The sequence below is a fragment of the Callospermophilus lateralis genome, chromosome 5, assembly GCF_048772815.1.
Source record: "Callospermophilus lateralis isolate mCalLat2 chromosome 5, mCalLat2.hap1, whole genome shotgun sequence".
Taxonomy (NCBI): Eukaryota; Metazoa; Chordata; class Mammalia; order Rodentia; family Sciuridae; genus Callospermophilus; species Callospermophilus lateralis.
In genome coordinates this window covers 4674233-4694195 of record NC_135309.1, presented here as the reverse complement: position 1 = coordinate 4694195, position 19963 = coordinate 4674233, and the positions used below count along the sequence as shown (strand labels likewise).

Sequence of the window (19963 nt, the reverse complement as noted above, 5' to 3'; positions counted from 1 at the left end):
AAAATTGTTATAAGTCATGGATTGGCAGTAATTGTTCTTCATCTGAGGAGGGATGTGTAATGAGGGAGAGAATGGTTCAGGGAAAAGCCACCTGTCAACTCAACTCTTAGGTCTGGAATGCTCTCAATTCCACCAAGTTTAAAACTCCTGTCTACATCTTTATGTATTAATATCTTTAAAATGTACTTGTATGTTGAGAGCTATCCATGGGCTGAGTGTGGATTGTGTTGCACATCACAGCCAGTGAGGGGATGGGTCTGGCACTGGAATGTCCCATGGCACCCCCACAGGGATAGACTGCCTGGTGCAGGTGAACTTCCCCCTCAGCTCTGCCAAAGGTCCCACATAGCACTGGAGATTGGGTGACCTGCTGTAGCCGCACAGCCCCTCTGAGATGGGTGTGACCGACCAAGATGCGAGTCAACCTGCCGACTGCAAGACATAAGGAAGCAAGACTCCACCCTGAAACCTTATCCCTGCCTTTGATGTGCCCCATCAGTCAACATGGGAGCCATTCCTAACTGTCTGGCTCCAGCTCCTGTGTGGACTGGACCTATCAGGGACTCCCCTGGTGAATCTGTCTTTCTGACCTTGTCTTTTGTTCTTCATTAATTATTCTAGGCTTTAATTTCTCAGATAGCTTACATCCTCCTTGGCAGGAAGAACCCCCAAACGAGGCTCTGACGGCCTGGCCGTATTAGTACATTCAAGTGAATAAATAAGGCACTTTTCTAACCTGGGGAGCAGTAACTTGAGAAAGTGAACACTAACTTCCTAGATAGTTAATAATTTTCTTTTTACATTTGCAAATTTGACTTTAAAAAAAAAACAACACTATGAGGAATGAGTATCATTCAGATTGATAACATGCTCCGGTCCTTCCTCAAAGCTACATAATCAACAATTATCCTCCAAAAAATGTTGCATTTTCATTAAATTTTGCACTTGATTGTTTAAAACTCAATAAAATTTCCTGATTTGACATGTGGAACGTAGAATTTGCTCATGTGGTGAGGGAACTTGTGTTTGGAGTAGCAATCTCCTTCTACTAAACTTAACTAAATCCTGTTTAATCAGCCATCTAATTAGAAAAATAAGAGTCATATTTTTTTTCAGTGTTTTGCTGAGGAAGAAGTTCCAGAACCTTCCTTGTCAATGTGAGGAATCAGGAGTTGATGGACTGACTAGAGATTAAGAAGAGTGCTCATGAAATGCAGCCTTATAGGTGCTCTAGGTGGCCGCCTGGTCACACACACCATGGGAACCCACATGGGGGCTGGCGGGCATCACCTCCTTGGGAAATCACCCAGATATCCCACCCTCCATTGTTTGACTTACCCCTCTGCATATGGCCCAAGTCATGTACACCGCACAGGAAGCTTTTCTCTTTACCAAAGAGTTATTTCAAGTTTCCACTAGCTAGAGAACAAGAGAAGAAAATCATGAAGCACAAATAGCCCACATATAACCTAAACTTCCTGCAATTAAAATGACTTATTTTACCATATGCATATCAAGGCAATATGACTTTTAAGTATTCTTTTGTAGGAGGTTATATTACCCATAAAAATACTCAACCAGGAGGCCAGATGATCTGGACAGCACATCACATCAGGAAAGAAAAGCAAACTCATCGTTTGCATTTGGATGCAGTCAGGAATTTAGCCTGGTTTATATTGTACCCCTTTTCCCCCAGGAAAAATGACAGTAACGATAATGATCCTAGGGGGAATACTCTTCTCTTGCACATGATCCAAATTGAAACCAACTGACTAACAGAAACTCATAGCTAATCAATCTCAGGAAGTTTAAAAATGAGTCTAAATCCTGTGAGTGCCATCTTTGATTCTAATGATGGCCCTGGGTGAGGTAAAGCAAGACATTTCCTGCTAATGCACTTGTCATCAAGAGCAAAGAGTGTTGTTGTCAAGATACTGACACATGTACAGGTCCATGGCAAACTCCACACGTCGTCCATGCACCACTCCACGTCTCCTCTGTGAAGCTGTGTGCCGCCCACACGACACCTGCGCGTGCAGGGTCAGACCCGTGAGTGTTAGTGCACCCCATTCCAATAGTGACCCCAACTTGATTTCCTAGTTGGGTATTGATTGAGCAATAGAAGCTCTTTGTCTGTAAGTCAGATAGATGGCAGACAGACAGATGGATGACAGAAGGACAGATGGATGATAGATAGAGAGCGTTTGCAATGACTGAATGTGGTGAGGGCAACAAGTAAATATTAACCCATTTCACTGTTTCAGTAACTCTAGTTTCAGACTCAACAGGACCAAGTCAGACACAAACATCAAAAGGAACAGAAATACAAGTCCCCACGGCTTCTGTCTGCTCTGCAGGGAGGGAGCCACGGCTGCGCGGACACAGCTTCCACCTGAAGCAGCCTGATTCCCGTCACCATGGGGTGCGCTGCATGTGCGCCACATGTTTGCGTCAGCCTGGGAACCCTCCTGGACTGGACCTCAGGACACTCCCTCTCTCTTCAGGTCTCACTCTGGGGTCTCTTGGTACCTCTTTCTCTCACAAGCCAGGGTTGTGACAAGAGTCTCCCAAGCTGCTGTGGACATTCCAGTACAGTTATTCCAGCTTTTCAGAAGGGATGGTCTTGTAGAAGAGGGAGGTTCTGCAGCTCCTAAGTGGAATGGTCTGTGGTTCCCCCTGGGTGCCTCTGCTCTCTGCAGGCCAGATGGCCAGATGGTCTTCCTGAACGGAAGGAAGGTTCTACTGCAAAGTCCCTCCCTTGTCAGCTGGCTTTCCACAGCCGTCAAATGCTGGAGGACAATCAACTTAACGAGAGAAAGGCTTTGTTTTGGTTCCTGGTGTAGGAGCTTTCCCCAATGGTCATTTGTCCCTGTGTCTTCGGGGCCTATGGCGAGGTACATCATGGCGGGACTTGAGGTGGTGGAATCTGCTCACTCCTGGCATCTGGGAAGCATGGGGATGCAGAAAGGGACAGGGCCAGCATCTCCAGGGCATGTCCAGGGTGTTGACCCTGCTTCCACTGGTCCTCCTCCACCACCCAAGCAGGCCACACTGCAGCCCAGGCTCTCACCACCCAGGCCCTGGGGACACTCCAGGTCCAGTCTGAGCGCCGACCTTTACTTCACTGCTCTTGACGTTTGTGTTCAGGTCTGTCCATGTTCCTACACAGCCCTTTTCTGTAGTGGGTGCATGTGTATTTAAAATTGCTGTGCGTCCTCTTGACAGGAGCCTTCTGTCGGGACAGAAAGACTCTGTCTCCAGAGCCGGTTATAATTCAAAATCTGTGGCATCCAGGGCACAGGACCGCCCTGCTGTCCTGTATTCACCACTAGGGCGTCCTCTCCTCCCACCTCTATAATGGTGCCGTACAGAGCTCAGGTCTCAATGCATCCATCTGTCTGCTCACAGTCAGTTTCCCCAGGCCTGCTCCAGGTAATTAAGCAAAATGGACACTTGTCCTTTTCTTCACCATGTTCTCCTGCAATGACCACATTCTTCTACTCCTCAGTATTTATTGCCTGCCGCTTTTTTAGTGTTCTGCTTTGGTCTTTTCCTCATTCTCTTTTGCATATCTGTTTAAGGTTTATTCTGTTTTTCCTGACAATGCTCAGTTATCCACAAGTGTGTTTAAATATATCTCACGGGCTGGGGATGTGGCTCAAGTGGTAGTGCGCTCGCCTGGCATGCATGCGGCCCGGGTTCGATTCTCAGCACCACGTACAAACAAAGATGTTGTGTCCGCCGATAACTAAAAAATAAATATTAAAAAAAAAAATTCTCTCTCTTCTCTCTCTCTCTCTCTCCTCTCTCACTCTCTCTTTAAAAAAAATAAATAAAAATAAAAAATAAATATTTCTCACTGTCCTTAGAACGGTTACTTTTACTTTCTGTTAGGCTGTTTGTCGACCCCCCCTTTTTTCTGATTACTTGCAGGGAATTGCTGTGTTCTGAGTTATTTCGTTTCATTCCAGTTTGGGGCTGGTGTAAGGGCCACGCAGTCACACCTTCTGACCTCGCGGCCGGTGTCTGCTTCTTACTCTTTCATCACTTCTGGTGTGTTTGAATCACAATTAGAATTAATTTTTATTCATATACTTGAAATTATTTAATGATAATAATAATTCATGGTAGTTATAGTATTAGATATAACGCATTTATTATTTTCAATAAAACATGGAATAATTAGATCAAGCTAAAGTATCATGTTGAATATTTAACCTTTGGAAGGGGACATTTAAAGCAATATTGGAAGACATAAAATTCAAATTTTAGCAATACTCACCGCACTTTCCAATTGATCTCAACAAAAAAAATGAACTTTTTCCTAAAGCTAACTCCAGCTTGGTGTTATTCCTCCTGTTTTGTTATTTTTGCCCATAATTTCCTTGGCTTCTCAAGGTTTTTGTGGTTTTATATAAAATTTAATCTATAAAAATGACATTAGAAATTTGTAGGGATTACATTGTATCTGCAGATTTTATAATATGGTAATTTTAACAATATTAATTCTTCCTTTAATTCACAGAACATTTTAATTATGTAATCCTGAACTCCTTCTCTGTCATTCCTTCTGCTGTGCTGGCCATAGGTTCGAATCACGTAGCATCTTGATTGGTTTGGGGCACTCTCTTCCCTTGTCTTTTCATGTTGCTGTGTGTCTTCCCTTCTATCTCTGTGGATCTTAGATGTTACTCTTTTACCCTATAGGCTTATCCCCTGTAGGGATACCTCTCCTTTGAGGTGAAGGACAGTGTTATCAGATCCCAATATAAACAATATACACCCTAAAAACTGATGTTTGCCATTAAGACACTTACAGTTTGGTCACAATGTCCAGAAATGGTGAATTCAATTGTTATCTACAATATACTCAGTAGATTTGTAAAAGGGTTTACAGTTTCTGATGGTGGACAAAGAACCAGGGGCGAGGAGTAGGATGATATGCTGAGGAGGTAGTGGGTGAGGAGATAGAGTTGTTGTATCTTAGGAAGTGTGAAAGAGAAATCTAAAGAGGAAGGTTAGTAGCAGGAGAAGGGAGAGGAAGAAAATTTGGGTAGACAAGTAAGTGGGAAGACAGTAGAGTACATAAAACAAACACACATTCATATTAAGAAAAATAAAAAAGTTAAGATAGTAGAAACTGATGGAAAAAAGAAATAAAGGGTATACAACACAGGTGTAATATGCTAGTCAGAAGTCCCAGTCCTCGGTATCCTAATTCATGCAAAGCCCTTGGTTTCACATATGTTGGGGATGTGAGGGTGGGAGAATAGAGAGGGAGAGGAAAAAAAAATCTTGAAGGAAGCCACAGGGATTGTTTGATGGAGATCAGTATCTTTCCTGCTTCCCTTCTCATTCAGTAGGGGAGGGTCGTCTGTTGTTTACTGGTATCTCCACCCTCCGAATGGTGAAGAAACTGAGTAGAAACTGGGTTCCTGGCCAGCCAGAGTTCCAAACTGGAAGTTGTCCTTACTGAAGATGGTGATGAAGGTGACCCAAGATGGAGGTGCCTGCTTTCAGCGGTGGGCTGTCGGGTTATGTGGGGGGAGCCGTGATGGCATTGGATGACGAGTTCAGAAACGACTCTGTGGTGTGCAGTGTGTGGCTGTTGGCTGACTTCAGAGCCTGTGGGAAGTTCTCGGGAGCAGGCCACTACATGTAGGGGACTATCTCCGCTGCTGCAGAGTTCCAAGATGGTGGTGATGGGGCAGCCCCGCGTTGGTAGATGGGGGTCCACACAGGAGTGGTAGCCAGATTCCTGCATGTGAGAAGCTGCCAGGTGTCCTGTGGGGGAGTGGCATAAGCAATTTCTGCTCTGGTGAGTGGCTGAGAGTTCTGCGCGGGTGCTGATGGACCCACTTGGTTGCCCAGTAGTCCTGTGTGGGCCAGTAATTGGGAGACCTACTCTGATGCGGAGGCCTAGATCCCTGTATGGGCACGGTGGCCGTGTTTCCCTCCAGGGAGCAGGAATATCACTTGCAGAGAAGCCGTATTCACTTTACTTGAGACCTAAGTCAGGGAGCAATACAGAATGCTGCCTCCCTCCCGCCCGCCATCTTGGATCTCGCCCAATATTAATTCTTCCAAGCAAAGAACACAGGATACTTTGCAATGCATTTTTTTAATTGTTAAATTTTATTTTGGGTTGACACATCACAATCGTACAACAGAACTTCAGGGAGACACCTTATTTCCAAACCATAACAGGTAGTCTATTTTTCTCTTTTGTGGAACCTCTATAGTCATTCATAAGAGTTATGCTGCTAATTTACTTTTCTGAGCAGAGGCTGTTTGGGACATAATTGGGATGCTCAGAATTGGAAAAAAATATTTTAAAAAATAAATAATTGCATACCAAAAGTGGTGTAATTAACATAAGTAATAGTCTGGAAAGAAAGCTTTCCTGTTTCTACAGAAGACAGAAGGACAGAATGAAGCAGAAATGACAGCTCTCTAGTCGCAGTCCATGAAAATGCTGAGACTCGGGGATGGGGAAAGCATGATGACAAAGTCACACAGGCACACATGGTGGAAGAGTGTGGCAGATGATGACCAGGAAGGAGAGAGAGAGAGAGAGAGAGAGAGAGAGAGAGAGAGAGAGAGAGAGAGAGACTCCACTTACCAGACAAAAATATATACCCCAAAGCCATGGCCCCAGTGCCCCAAGTCCTCCAGCCACACCCACCTGCGTAAGTTACCACTCAATTAATCCCATCAGGTGATCGATTCACTGGTGGGGTTAGGGCTCTCACAATCCAGTCATTTCCCCTCTGAACCCTCTTGCATGTTTCCCACATGAGCTTTTGGTGGACAGCTCACATCCAAACCATAACAGGGAGCATGGCAGGGTGAGCAGATGAGCGGCCAAGAGGAAGAGGTGGAAGGAAGACAATAGATGGATGGTTAGGACAGATTCAGACTCAGGAGCAGGTGGAGGCTGAGGTACAAGTACGTGCACGGTGGGCAAGGGTCCAGGTGAACTTAGGATAGCCCAGCTTTCATCCTGTCCACCCAGGATCAACAGTCCTCCTTTCCTCTCCAAGACATTCACTATTGGATGTCAAATGTTAGGGTCCCGAAGTTTTGAGATGGAGATACACATAAATGGATAGGTCAGCTGAAATTACATATGGGTGCACAGACAGGCATTGTACCATTGAGGGGCAACTATTCTATGAATTCTTCCCATGACTTCACTCTGGGCAGAGCATGGAGTCGCTCTGTTCTAATGCTCTACTTGCCGTGAACATGCTCCTCCACATAGGACCCTCATGAGAGCTCCCTTGACCTCTGTATTTCTCAGGCTGTAGATGAGGGGGTTCAGCATTGGGGTGATCACCCCGTAGAGCATAGAGACGAGTCTGTCTCTGGAGAGGGAGTCTTGGCTGGAGGAGCGGCGCATGTAGGTGAAGATGGCTGTGCCGTAGAAGAGGCAGACCACCAGGAGGTGGGACGCACAGGTGGAGAAGGCTCTGCGCTTGCCTTCTGCTGACTGGATCCTGAGGATGGTGCAGATGATGTACACGTAAGAGACCAGGGTGGTCAGGAAGGCGCTAGTCCCAAAGATGCCTCCTATCACTAAGGCAAGCATCTCTGCCATGTATGTGGAAGAGCAGGAGAGGGCCACAATCTGTGGGATGTCGCAGTAGTATTGGTTGACCAGGTTGGACTTGCAGAAAGACAGGCGGAAGGTGGACACAGTGTGTAGGAGAGAGTTGAGGAACCCAGCTGCCCAGGTCCCACACACCAGCTGGACACAGCGCACCTTGGTCATGATGAGAGCATAACGCAGAGGAAAGCATATGGCCACGTAGCGGTCATAAGCCATGACGGCCAGCAGGAAAACTTCGGTCCCCATCAGGGCCACCAGAAAATAGAGTTGCACTGCACACCCAAGGAAAGAAATGCTGTTCTCCCCGCTCAAGAGATTGTGCAGCATCTTGGGGACGGTGGTCGATGAGCAGAAGATGTCCAGGAGGGACAAATTTGCCAGAAGGTAATACATGGGAGTGTGCAGCTTTCTCTCCATTCCAAGGGCCAAGAGAATGGCCCCGTTTCCCGCCAAGGTGATCTGGTAGATGACAGCAAAGACCACGAAGAGAGGGTAGCGCACTTCGGGGAGGTCGGAGAGTCCCATGAGCACAAACTGCGTCACTGTGCTGAGGTTGCCCACGTCCATCTGCTCCCTGCACAGGGCCTTCCTGGAGGGAAGGAAGCCAACAAGCCCGGTTATGTCTAGAGAGCAGGGAGCCCGGGGCTGGGGAGCTCTGGGAAGCAGTGGGCAAGTGGTGGACATGACCTGTCAGCCCTACTGACAAGGAGGTGCAGCTATTTGAACCCCTGTTGGACACATGTCCTTTACAGTACTTAAGATATTTCTTAAAATATTCACCCTTGGTTCCATACCAAGAGGAAATCTTCTGAACAGATGGAGAAATTTAAAATCTACCTTCTCCATCAAACATTTGAGGGGTTTCCGCTGTTCTGGGGATTGTAGAATTCAGTGGAAATCCACCTTCCCTTTGACACCTGCTTTGTTCTGCTTTGTATTATTTCCAAGTGTTTATTTTTATAGTTTGTCTCAATACTACCAACTTGTTTGAAAGTGTCTGTCTGGAATGGAACCACCATTTGATCCAGCTATTCCCCTACTCGGTCTATTCCCTAAAGACCTAAAAAGAGCACACTATAGGGACACTGCTACATCCATGTTCATAGCAGCACAATTCACAATAGCAAGACTGTGGAACCAACCTAGATGCCCTTCAATAGACGAATGGATAAAAAAAATGTGGCATTTATACACAATGGAGTATTACTCTGCATTAAGAAATGACAAAATCATAGAATTTGGAGGGAAATGGATGGCATTAGAGCAGATTATGCTAAGTGAAGCTAGCCAATCCCTTAAAAACAAATGCCAAATGTCTTCTTTGATATAAGGAAAGTAGCTAAGAACAGAGTAGGGACAAAGAGCATGAGAAGAAGATTAACATTAAACAGGGACGAGAGGTGGGAGGGAAAGGGAGAGAGAAGGGAAATTGCATGTAAATGGAAGGAGACCCTCAGGGGTATACAAAATTACATATAAGAGGAAGTGAGGGGAAAGGAGGAAAAATATAAGGGGGAGAAATGAATTACAGTAGAGGGGGTAGAGAGAGAAGAGGGGAGGGGAGGGGGGAGGGGGGATAGTAGAGGATAGGAAAGGCAGCAGAATACAACAGACACCAAAATGGCAATATGTAAATCAATGGTTGTGCAACTGAAGTGATTCTGCAATCTGTATATGGGGTAAAAATGGGAGTACATATCCCACTTGAATCAAAGTGTGAAATATGATATATCAAGAACTATGTAATGTTTTGAACAACCTACAATAAAAATTAATTAAAAAAAAGAACTTGACATAGAAGCTGTGCTTTGTTCCTTGGTGTGTGCACTTCAGTAGACACTAGGAATTAGCACTTGAAAGGATGGAGAGAGGGTGGTGTGATAAGCGGTGCACACCCTGCTCTGACAGGCTCTTCCCATTCTGAAAAAAATCAAAGGAAGGATGCTTCTTCATCTACAAGTCATCATCACTCAAACATAAACATAACTTAATAAAATTAAACTCACCCTGAAGACATAAACCAACTTGTTTGAAAGTGTCTGTCTGTCTCCATTCAGGAAATTATATCATGTATATGTGTGTAAACACATATATACTCACATTGTTCACACGTACCTTTTGAATATAAAACTTGCATACTTAGCCACATGCTTAATATATTTAGGGAAATAAGGTGGTTTAAATTACATATGCTAGAACGTGTTAGTTTTATTCATTCTTAAAATTTAATTTTCTAGTTTCACTAGTGTGTCTCATCAGAGTTCACATAATTGCAATTCTTAAAACTATTTACAACATGACTTTAAATGAAGGTCTACGGGTCCACACTTGTGTGAGGTTTTTCTATCCCTTTGAAAACTGGTTGTTTTTAAAATTTTCTTTGTTTTTTAATTAATTAATTATTTTTTAATATTTTTAGTTGTAGATGAACATGATACCTTTATTTTATTTATTTATTTTTATGTGATGCTGAGGATTGATCCCAGTGCTTCACATGTGCTAGGCAGGCACTTTACTGCTGAGCTACAACCCCAGCCCCTTTCATTTATTTTTTAACACACACATTTGACTGGAAATTCAGAAAAGACCGCTAGAACACAAAGTGCAGAAGTCCCTGTCTGTGACCCCCCCTTCTTTCTGCATTGCCTGATAAGACGATTGAAGACTTCTTTGCTAAGGTAAAATGCATAATTAATGCGACTCATACACAGTGATTTATTTATACAAACGGAATGAAACTACCTCCTCACCCTTTCTACCTGCAGGATTTAAACAGGAATCATGGATCCTACTTAACACATCAGTCCTCCCTCCTCATGGAGCGTCCACAGTGAACCATAGCTACATAGCACTCTCCATGATGAGCTCTCTGTCTCGTGGAACATACTAAAGAACATTGCTGTGATAACCATAAAGTCCTTGGGTATTATTATGCAGCTTTGAAAAAAAAAAAGAATTCCACTGAATGAAAGAAAATGTTAAAACAGGAAACATCTACTGGCTGGGGTTGTGGCTCAGAGGGTGAATGCTCGCCTACGTGGGAGGCACTGGGGCCCACCCTCAGCACCATATAAAATAAATAAATAAAAATAAAGGTATTGTGTCCAAATAAAACTAAAAATATGTATTAGAAAAAGAGACCATTTACTGTGACAATTCTACAATTCTCCAATGTCCATGAGTCTATAGAGATATGTAGTTTCAGCTGGCCCACCTTTTTATATGTAACACTTTGAAAATGAAATAAAAACATAAATTAAATGAAGTACTTTTTATTTCAAGAAAATTAGTGTCTTCAGAGAGTAAATATTCATTTTATATTAAATACTTGTTTTTCTTTATATACACACTGAACAATTTGGTTTTAAAACTCAGGGTTATGAGACATGAGTCTATAATATCTTTATAACCATGAACCAACTTTCAGTTACACACTCAGCTTGTCCTCACAAAGATAATAAATCTCCTTAAATTTTGCACTTGAATGTTTAAAATGTGTTCAAACTCATGATATAGAGTCCAGATTTTTTCCTGTGAGGATCTTCCTACTAAATTAAACACAATTCAATCCTAGGCATTTGCCATCTGATCAGAAGCACAACTTACAGGTTGCTAATAATAATGACTGGGGATGAAGCTCCGTGAACTTTCCCACTTACCTAAGGATTCCAGAGCCCTACATGCAGAATCGGGTTCGTCCTCAGGACAGGCATGCCATGTGTGATCTGTGGTCACTTGGTGAAGCAGGGGCAGGTGAGAGAGTGAAGGACACAGGCAGAGATGGGCTTCTTGGAGTCAGAGCCAGGGGCGTGGTGACCATCAGGGAGAGGACGTGCAGCCAGGGTCAGTCCACCAGGAGCTACCCAGAAGCCTGTCGCCTTAGCAGTTCTTGGCCTGCCCTTGGGCACATGCGGTCAGAGCACAGTGAACCATACGTACAGCTTTTCTCTTCAGCATGGGGTCACTTTTGTTTTCCAATTTATACAGAAAAGAAAAGCATTGACTAAGCACAAACAACCACTGATAGATGCTAAGATAATTTAAAACACATAATTTTCAGTATAATGATATCAGAAAACATTATATTTCAACTTTGTTTAGCAAAGAAGAATTTTCTTTAAAGCTTTATTGCCAAGCAACAAGTTATATAGCTTCCCTTTTGACTCCGTGGGTTGTACCCAGTAAAAAAATTTAAAAACACTTCTAAAGGGTACCTGCCACCTGGTTGGTGGCATCTCAGTGCCTGTTAACTCTCATGATCCCGTTTCACAGGGACACACACTCAGGACCTTGGGTCAGAAACAGTATCTAGAGACCTCTGTGCCTCACATGCAAAGGTGGTGGAAATGCACAGTGTGGGCATGTTTTATGAGTTGAGCTGAACTATTTTTACACATGTATTTAGGTACTCTAAATAATTGAAAACGTTCTCTTTGCTTGTTTAATGCTGTTTTAACCGGCGTCTTAAATGTGTGCATTTTCACCCTATATTATCTTCACAAAATCCAACAGCTTACCATTCAATGTCCAGAATTGAACACACAATTTTCCTACCTTTCCTGGTCCACAGGTGTCCTCAGCAATACCAAATTTCAGGAATAAAGCCAGATGACCAGAGAACTAAAAGCACATCAGTTAACCCAAGCCACTCCTCAGCTCTACGTGAGGCTCGTGTTCAAAGTCGCACTGTAGTTTATAGTGTTCCCACCTCCCCTATGACAACAGTGCAGACCCAGGTGGGAATAGCTGCACAAGTCCCAGTTACTAATGCAGTTGTGGGCACTCACAGCTGAGCAATTTCACATAGGTGTGAAAATGGACCTGAACTGTGGAGCGGTGACGAAGGGTTTGTTTTAATTGCCTAGAGTGAAAGAAAACAAAACTTTTCCCACTGATTGTATGACCAGACAAAGGTGAAGAAGAAATTGATGTTTTCACAAGAGTTTGCTGTAATCAGAGTAATCATTCCTGTAAAATATCATTTCACTACCAAATTGGTATATATTCCATTCATGTCAGATAGGGTGAACAATCTTATGCACAAACATTCATTTTTATGTTGTTAAGATTATTTACCATAAGCATGGAAAACTGTTGTTAGACACAAAGTGGTTGGAATTTCAAATTGATTTAAGCCTGTAATCAATAAATCAATTTTCTTGTAGTATACTGATTAGAAATTAAAAGAATCCGTGTGAATAAATTTTGTATCCACATGTATACAGGTAAATTCATAGAAAAATCAATATATTACAGTTAATAAGTCCAAGTAAAGGAAATATAGGTGTTTGCTGTATCATTTCATTTTTTAATATAACTTTGAAACTTTTCAAAATACAGTACTATTAAAAAATCAAACATAAACATGAAAATAATACAGGGAAAAATCTGTCTTGCATTCCACCTGCATGTCCACATCCTTAGTAACTAAACTGCTGACTAGTGTGAAAAGAGCCCACTCTGAGTTCTGTGCCATGGGTGGGGTGTGTGTGTGTGTGTGTGTGTGTGTGTGTAGAGACATATACACATGTATTTTATCCCACATGCTTTCCTTCACTGAATAGTCAAATGTCAGTTTTAATATTGGTCAGGAACTGGAAAATAATGAACTGTTCTGAATTATAAATTATATTCTGAATAACCTAGCCAAATTCTTAGCGACAGAAGATGGAGCGAAGGTTGGTGAAGGCCCATGGAGGGAGGAATCGAAAGTTGTTGAGGGTTTGGGCTTTCTGTCTTGCAAACTGAAGAGTGTTTGCAAGTGATCTTTAGACTTAAAACTGACAAAGACAGAATGTTTTATTTTAGGTGCATTTAATCATAATTCAAAAATTAAATTGAAAACACAATCCACATAGTGAAAAAAAAATTGCAAAATACCTGGCTGATAAGGGAGTGACAATTAAGGTACACAGAAATTCTCATAACTTATAACTCAAAACGCCCAGCTAAAAGTAGGCAAAGATCTGAATGGGCGTTTTTTCAAAGGAAGGTTTACAAATAGTTAAAAGCACATGAAAAGATGCTGCATTTGATTTACAGAAGATTGCAAATAGAAACCAGGATGAGGTGTCCCTCCACACCCAGGAGAATGGTGAGAATCAAGTGAGATGACAGAAGCTCTGGCAAGATGTGGAGAAACTGGAACCACACCTCGCCTCTCACAGTGACCTCAAATAGCTCCTCCATTTGGGAAAACAATGTAGCAATTTCTCAAATGATTAAATGTAGAGTTATCATGAAAGAAACTCACGAAGTCCACTAGTAGTGAGGAATCCCACTCCCAAGAGGAAGGGAAAGAGGTCCATACAAAGACCCATATGTGAGTGCTGACGACTGGAAAGCAGGCACGTGTCAGCAGCAGATCAGCGGATTAACGAGTATCCTACACGCACGCAATGGAGTAATGCTTGCAAGCCACACCTCTGATGAGGTATCACGAACCCATTCCTAAGAAAGAAATAATCCCACAAGTGGGCAAAGGCCTGGCCAGCCATTTCTGAAATGAGACACTCAAATGGCCGACAGATGCACAAGAAAGAGAAGCTCACCACCACTGACAACGTAGGCTGCAAATCGAATCCCCCGGACACTCCCTCATGCAGGGCAAAACTGCTGACACCAGGAGGAAAAAGCTTCCGTGTGCTCAGGGGTGAGCGCTTGCCTAGTACAAAAGAGGCCCTGGGCTCCATCCCCAGCACTGTGAACAAACAGAGAGACCATATGTGTCCTCAAGTGGAAGAAGGAGCCCTTGTGTCCTGTTGGTGAGAAGACACCTTAAGGCAGTCGTAATGGAAAACAGCACAGAAGTTCCTCAGGAAGCCTCAGCCAGGAGCACACAAGGTCCAGTAACCCCACTCCTGTGGGAGCCGGAAGGAGCTGAAGGGGATGTCTGGGAGGGGACGTCTGCCCTCCGCGCTCACCGCAGTGTGTTCACGACAGAGAAGGTACAGATGGACCTCGGCCTCCACCATACAATGAACAAATGGACCTGAGGTGTAAACACACAGTGGAGAACCTCCAGCCTCAAAATCAGGAAATCCTGTCACTTACGACAGCACAGTGACCCTGGAGGACACCATGCTGACCGAGGCAAACCAGGCACAGAAAGGCCAAGCTGTAGATCCTGCTACATCCTGGAATCCAGAAGTGTCAGATTCCAGGAGAGGGTAGGACAGGAGGGGGGGGGCATGTGATGTGACATCCAGGCATTTTAGGCAAGGTTTGAAAACACTCAGATGCACAAAACTTAACACCACACCATCATGAGACTTGACAAACAAGCCATCCTGTAACTAGTTAACTTCCCAGAAGAGTTTTATGCAAAATGCCTTGTATTCAAGAACCAAAATTAGTAGAAGACAGAAACTATTATTTTCTTCTGAAAATATCTTTAATTTCTGCCTTAGGACAATACCATGAATTCTTGTATATTTCCCTTGCTCATTCTGCTATTCTGGGCTGGTTTGGCTGAATGATAAGAAAAATATTGCTTTGCACTTATACCCGATTCAAAAGGGAAGGACTATTTTAATCACACTTTTATAGAATTGCTAGCATTCTTCATTGATCCTATGCCAACATGCAACAATTATGATTTCTAAAAGAATGGTTGCAATTTGGAAACTGAGTGTGTTCAGGATTAATGAACTTTCTGTGTTCTGTTTTAAGTTTATTTAGCTTTTGAAACAACCCATGCAGAATAAAGAGAATAAATTAATTTTATAGCCAGACATGAATTGGAAAATTTATTGAATCTCTTGCTATATACAAAACATTTTTAGCACTTCCCTTTATTAAGTGTCACACACAAAGTTGTTTCTAAAAATATTAGGAATTTAATGACTCTCGGTGGTATGGCCACGGAATCCTTGCCAGTTAGCAGCTGGAGGAAACTCCACCTACTTGGAGGTTGAGACAGGTCTCCAGAGATCAGCAAAAGCCTGACCCTGGCTGTTGTTATTAAAGACCTGGTGTCCCTATACATCATTCAGCAGCAGGGCTGTCCTCGGGATCTGCGCATGAGTCTCACTGAGAAGCAGCTTCTATATTTCACTCCTTGACCTCATCCCTCTCCTTAATTTATGCAAAAGCAATATTTCTGCAAGGGAAGTCAGCTACGTGGTCCTGGTTCACAGGTAAGCTTGTGTCTGTCATTTGTGCAATTCTCTTGGCAAAGAAATAGCTTGGTAGACTCCAAAATCTAAAGCATACTTAAATGTTTCCACTTCACAGATGTATATGAGTTCACAGAATAGAGTTTTAGATTTCTGTGTTTATTTTAGGCAATTAGTTCTCTCTCTCTCTCTCTCTCTCTTTCCTTTTTTGTATCAGAGATTGAATTTAAGGGTGCTAGGGCTTCTTTTAGTTGCTGAGGCTGACCTTGAACTTGCCATCCTCCTGCCTCACCCTCCGAGCCACTAGCATTACAGGCATGCACCACTGTGCCTGGCAGAGGCAACTAGTTCTTAGAATGCTCCCTGAAGGCCTTATACATGCACTGTCCAGGTCAAGGGGCCTAAGCCAAAGTGATTGAAAAATTCCCTTGGAACAGAGCAGCAGGCCCCATGAAGGAAAAGTTTCCTGAGCTTGATTCAGAAGGTCAACCAGGAAATCTACATGCAGAAGAAAGCTATGATGCCATTTCATGGAGGTCTAGTCATACAAGCAAAAGTAGTGTTTAAAATGGAAAAAAAAAAGATATTATTCCAAGGTACCTAGTGTGGATATTATGATGAATGATTTTTATAAAGGCTGGATTTATGAGGCATTAACATGATAATGCAGGTCATTTATATATCCTGTTGTGTTCAAGTGTTAACAGTGGTGGGGAATTAGCAATTTGGTGTATTCTATTGCCCTTATTTTAAAACTGTGAACCAAGTAATTTCCAAGTATCACTGCACACATGCAGGGGAGTGGGCACCCTGGACTTTCTGTACTGCGCAGTAGTCAGGAGGCCGTGCAGGTGCACCTTGAAGGGTAGAATGTGAGGTGAGGTTAGCAAGGGCAAATGTGAGCATTCACCTGGACCAAAGAGACAGCGGACAATCTTAAGAACCAAGAACATGACAAGATTTCTACTGGCCCCTGCTAGGGTGTCACCTGGTGAATGACACCAAGAACAGAGTGTGGTTTGCAGCTGCGACCTGCAGGGCAGTCAGTATCCACCTCATCCACCCACATGGGCTTCTGGCTAAGAATATTCTCTGATCGTGGACTCTCTTCACCTGGTAAAAGGAGGCTGATAGAGAAACTGTGTACAATCAAAGCAATTAGCATAAAATATTTGCTAAAACACTAAAAAATCATATCAATATATTGCACATCGTTACTTTTATGCACATAAAGGTAGAAAAATCATAAATGTTTTTCTGATGGCCAATAAGTTACATATAAAGTGTTTTAAAAAGACGAATGCTAACATTTTTATCAGTATTATCTCTCAATCCTGGATTTTTTAATTGATGAAAATAGAGTCATGCTGCGATCAGATCTTACCATACAACTAATTTTAGTCTTGAGAAGATAGGTTTAAACAGATTGTTTATGATTTGAAATGCTTCAGAAGGAGTGCAGGTAATAAACTGAATTTGAGACGGTTCCTTGAGAGCAAGCGTTTTTAGCAAAAGCCATGAAACAAGCAGAGCAAGGTCCAGAGGAGGACTGCCCTCAGGGGACTAGATTCCTGGCCCAGGACTCCCTGGTGAAGGTGCGGAGGAGGGGTAGGCAAGGGAGCTGGCCACCCCTTGGCAACCAGAAGTGGACCTTAGGTGTTGGATCAGACCAGCTCTTCACGGTGATGGGCTCAAGCCTGGGTTCAAGGACAGTGGAAGTGAAGGGGCTGCTCCGCCTACCTGGTCTCCCTCAGATCCACTCACCTCCAGAGGAAGCTCAAATTCACCCCCTGAGCTGGCTATGGAACCACTTTCCAGAGCAGCCAGCCACCGCTCAGGGGCTCAGGGCATGCTCAAGGCAGAGGGCGACCCAGCAGCTTTCGAGAATGTCTGGGATAACCCCTCAGATGGAGGGAAGGGGGATCCTGATCATGCCCTGCCTCAGGGTGAGGGTTTAGAAAGCGGTTCTACACCACAGAGTAGATGTATCAACAAGTGGAAGGGACATGGGATTGGGTTTCATTTTGAATACTTCATGTGCTTGGTTCTCTCATCCTAGGAGGATTAGAAAGAGTAGGGTATCAGGAGATTCGGGGAAGAAAATCCAGGCAGAAGGAGAGCATTCACCTGACCTCAATGCCTTACTCCACCCACCTAGGTTGTGTGTCTTTGGCTGTGGCATCCTCTCCTTGGCCTGTGGCTCTGGGGACAGCTCACTAGCAGGCATGGACAACGTCACCTCCTTCACCTACTTCCTCCTGGTGGGCGTCTCCAGCTCCCCAGAGCTCCAGGTTTTGCAAGGTCTGCTGTTCCTGGTGATCTATCTGGGAGCCTTGACGGGGAATCTTATCACCGTTGCTCTTATTGTGACAGACTCACGCCTTCACGCTCCGATGTACTTCTTCATAAGCAATCTGTCCCTCTTAGACCTTGGCAGCATCTCGGTGATTGTTCCCAAATCCATTGTTAATTCCTTGACAGGCCGTCGGATCATCTCACTGCAGGAATGTGCTGCACAGATCTTCCTTTACATACTTTTTGCCACTGTAGAGTTTGCGCTCCTTGTGGTCATGTCCTATGACCGCTACGTTGCCATCTGCCACCCTCTGCACTACGGGCTGGTGGTCACGGCGCACATGTGCATTCAGGCCGCGGGTGGCTCCTGGGCCTGCGGGCTGGTCTACTCTGCCATCCACACGGGCTCCATGTTCAGGCTTCCCTTTACAAAGACCAACCTGATCCACCAGTATTTCTGTGATATGCCTCAGATTTTGAGCCTCTCATCTCCTGATGTCCAGTTTTCTGAGTTCGTCATCATTGCCGCAAGTGTTGGCCTCGTGGTGGTGTGTGTCGCCTTCGTCTTGATGTCCTATATCAACATATTCTCAACCGTGCTCAAGATCTGTTCGGCGGAAGCCCGCAGCAAAGCCTTATCCACCTGTGTCCCACAGCTGGCGATTCTCCTCCTGTTTGTGATTTCTGGGTCAGTGGCTGTCTTAGGGCCCGTGGCAACGGAAGGATCCCTTAAAAATCTACTAACAGCCATGTTCTACACCATGGTCCCCCCCTTCACCAACCCCATCCTTTACAGTCTGAGGAACAGGGAGATTAATGCTGCACTCAGTAGGATGTTCAACAGGCATACCGAGTTCCCAATCAAAGATTTTCTTAGCTAACAACAAATATCAATTTATCACTAGAAAGCAGTCTGACTTATGTTTCATTCTCGTCAGTTGTGTTATGCGTTTGCTGTTTACACTTGTGATGGTGAACTACACAGTTTGGTCTTCATTTTATTGCTCGACGCTATATTGTAAGTGCAGCTTCCTGAAACACTGAGGCCTGAGGCCAGCCCTTGTGAATGCCCACGTGAGCAGGTACACGTGCTTTTCAGAGAATTCTGGGCACTGGGTGTTGCCACCCTGGAAGAGCATGTGAGAGGCTGGGCAGGGAACTCCCACTGTTCACCCTCACCCTGAGGCTGGAGCAGAGATAAGTGATTAGAGCAGGTGGCAGGTCGACAGAGTGCCAGAGAAATGGACGGCGATGTTTGATCCAAAAGGGCACACTTGCTAACTCCCAGCTTGGTTTTGGTTTCTGATTGTCAGTTAGTTCATATAAAGTCACCTTGATCCTGCTCTGACTCAAGGTAATGGGATGTCTGGCAATCGGTGCCAAGGTGCCTAGTTCTCAGGGTGGAGGAGCGTTGGCCAGGATAATAACACAGACCTCCCTGGCCAGAGACTGTGGAGGCCAACACCCTCCAGGGCTGGGTAGCTCGTCCAGTTAGGACCCGTGTGCACAGGCCAAGATGGCCCAACGGTGCCTCTAGGTCCTCAGCATGTCACAGACTCTCACTGTGACTGTGAATCTTCTCCAAACCTGGGCTTTGCTCGAACACTTCTGGGTAGAATCATACGGTAGGGATTTAGGGGTCTGATCCAGAGCTCAGAGGTGGTGCATCTGTGGGACTCCCCAGAAACGTTTCCTTAAACTCCAGTTAAAACCTGGGACTCAAAGGAATCAGAGCCATCAGTCTCCTCTCTGAGCCAAACTATGGTCTCCTTGCTTTGTTTCTTTCTTTTCTAATAAGCTTTGCTATACTGTTACCAACTCTTGTAACTTGATCAAAAATCTTCTCTTTTGAGAAGACAAGCACCCACAACACAAAGCCCTCACTGGTAATGCAGGAAGACTCCTAAACAGGGAGGAGATCAACACTGAGACCCTTTCC

At 44.1% G+C, this 19963-nt stretch overlaps 2 protein-coding genes across 2 annotated transcripts; one reads left to right on the top strand and one right to left on the bottom strand.

The window, feature by feature from the left end:
* Positions 1-7225: 7225 nt before the first annotated feature.
* On the bottom strand, positions 7226-8179 carry LOC143386788 (olfactory receptor 5V1-like). The gene has a single exon (XM_076841624.1). The coding sequence runs from the start codon at positions 8177-8179 to the stop codon at positions 7226-7228; it is 954 nt and encodes a 317-aa protein (XP_076697739.1).
* A 9775-nt stretch (positions 8180-17954) lies between these two features.
* Positions 17955-18905, top strand: LOC143386789 (olfactory receptor 14I1-like). Its single transcript, XM_076841625.1, has one exon. It carries the CDS (start codon positions 17955-17957, stop codon positions 18903-18905), a length of 951 nt encoding a protein of 316 aa, XP_076697740.1.
* Positions 18906-19963: the final 1058 nt, after the last annotated feature.

Bases quoted from the DNA above. Each gene is read 5' to 3' on its own strand.
- LOC143386789 (XM_076841625.1), top strand. From the start codon at position 17,955: ATGGACAACGTCACCTCCTTCACCTACTTCCTCCTGGTGGGCGTCTCC.
- LOC143386788 (XM_076841624.1), bottom strand. From the start codon at position 8,179: ATGGACGTGGGCAACCTCAGCACAGTGACGCAGTTTGTGCTCATGGGA.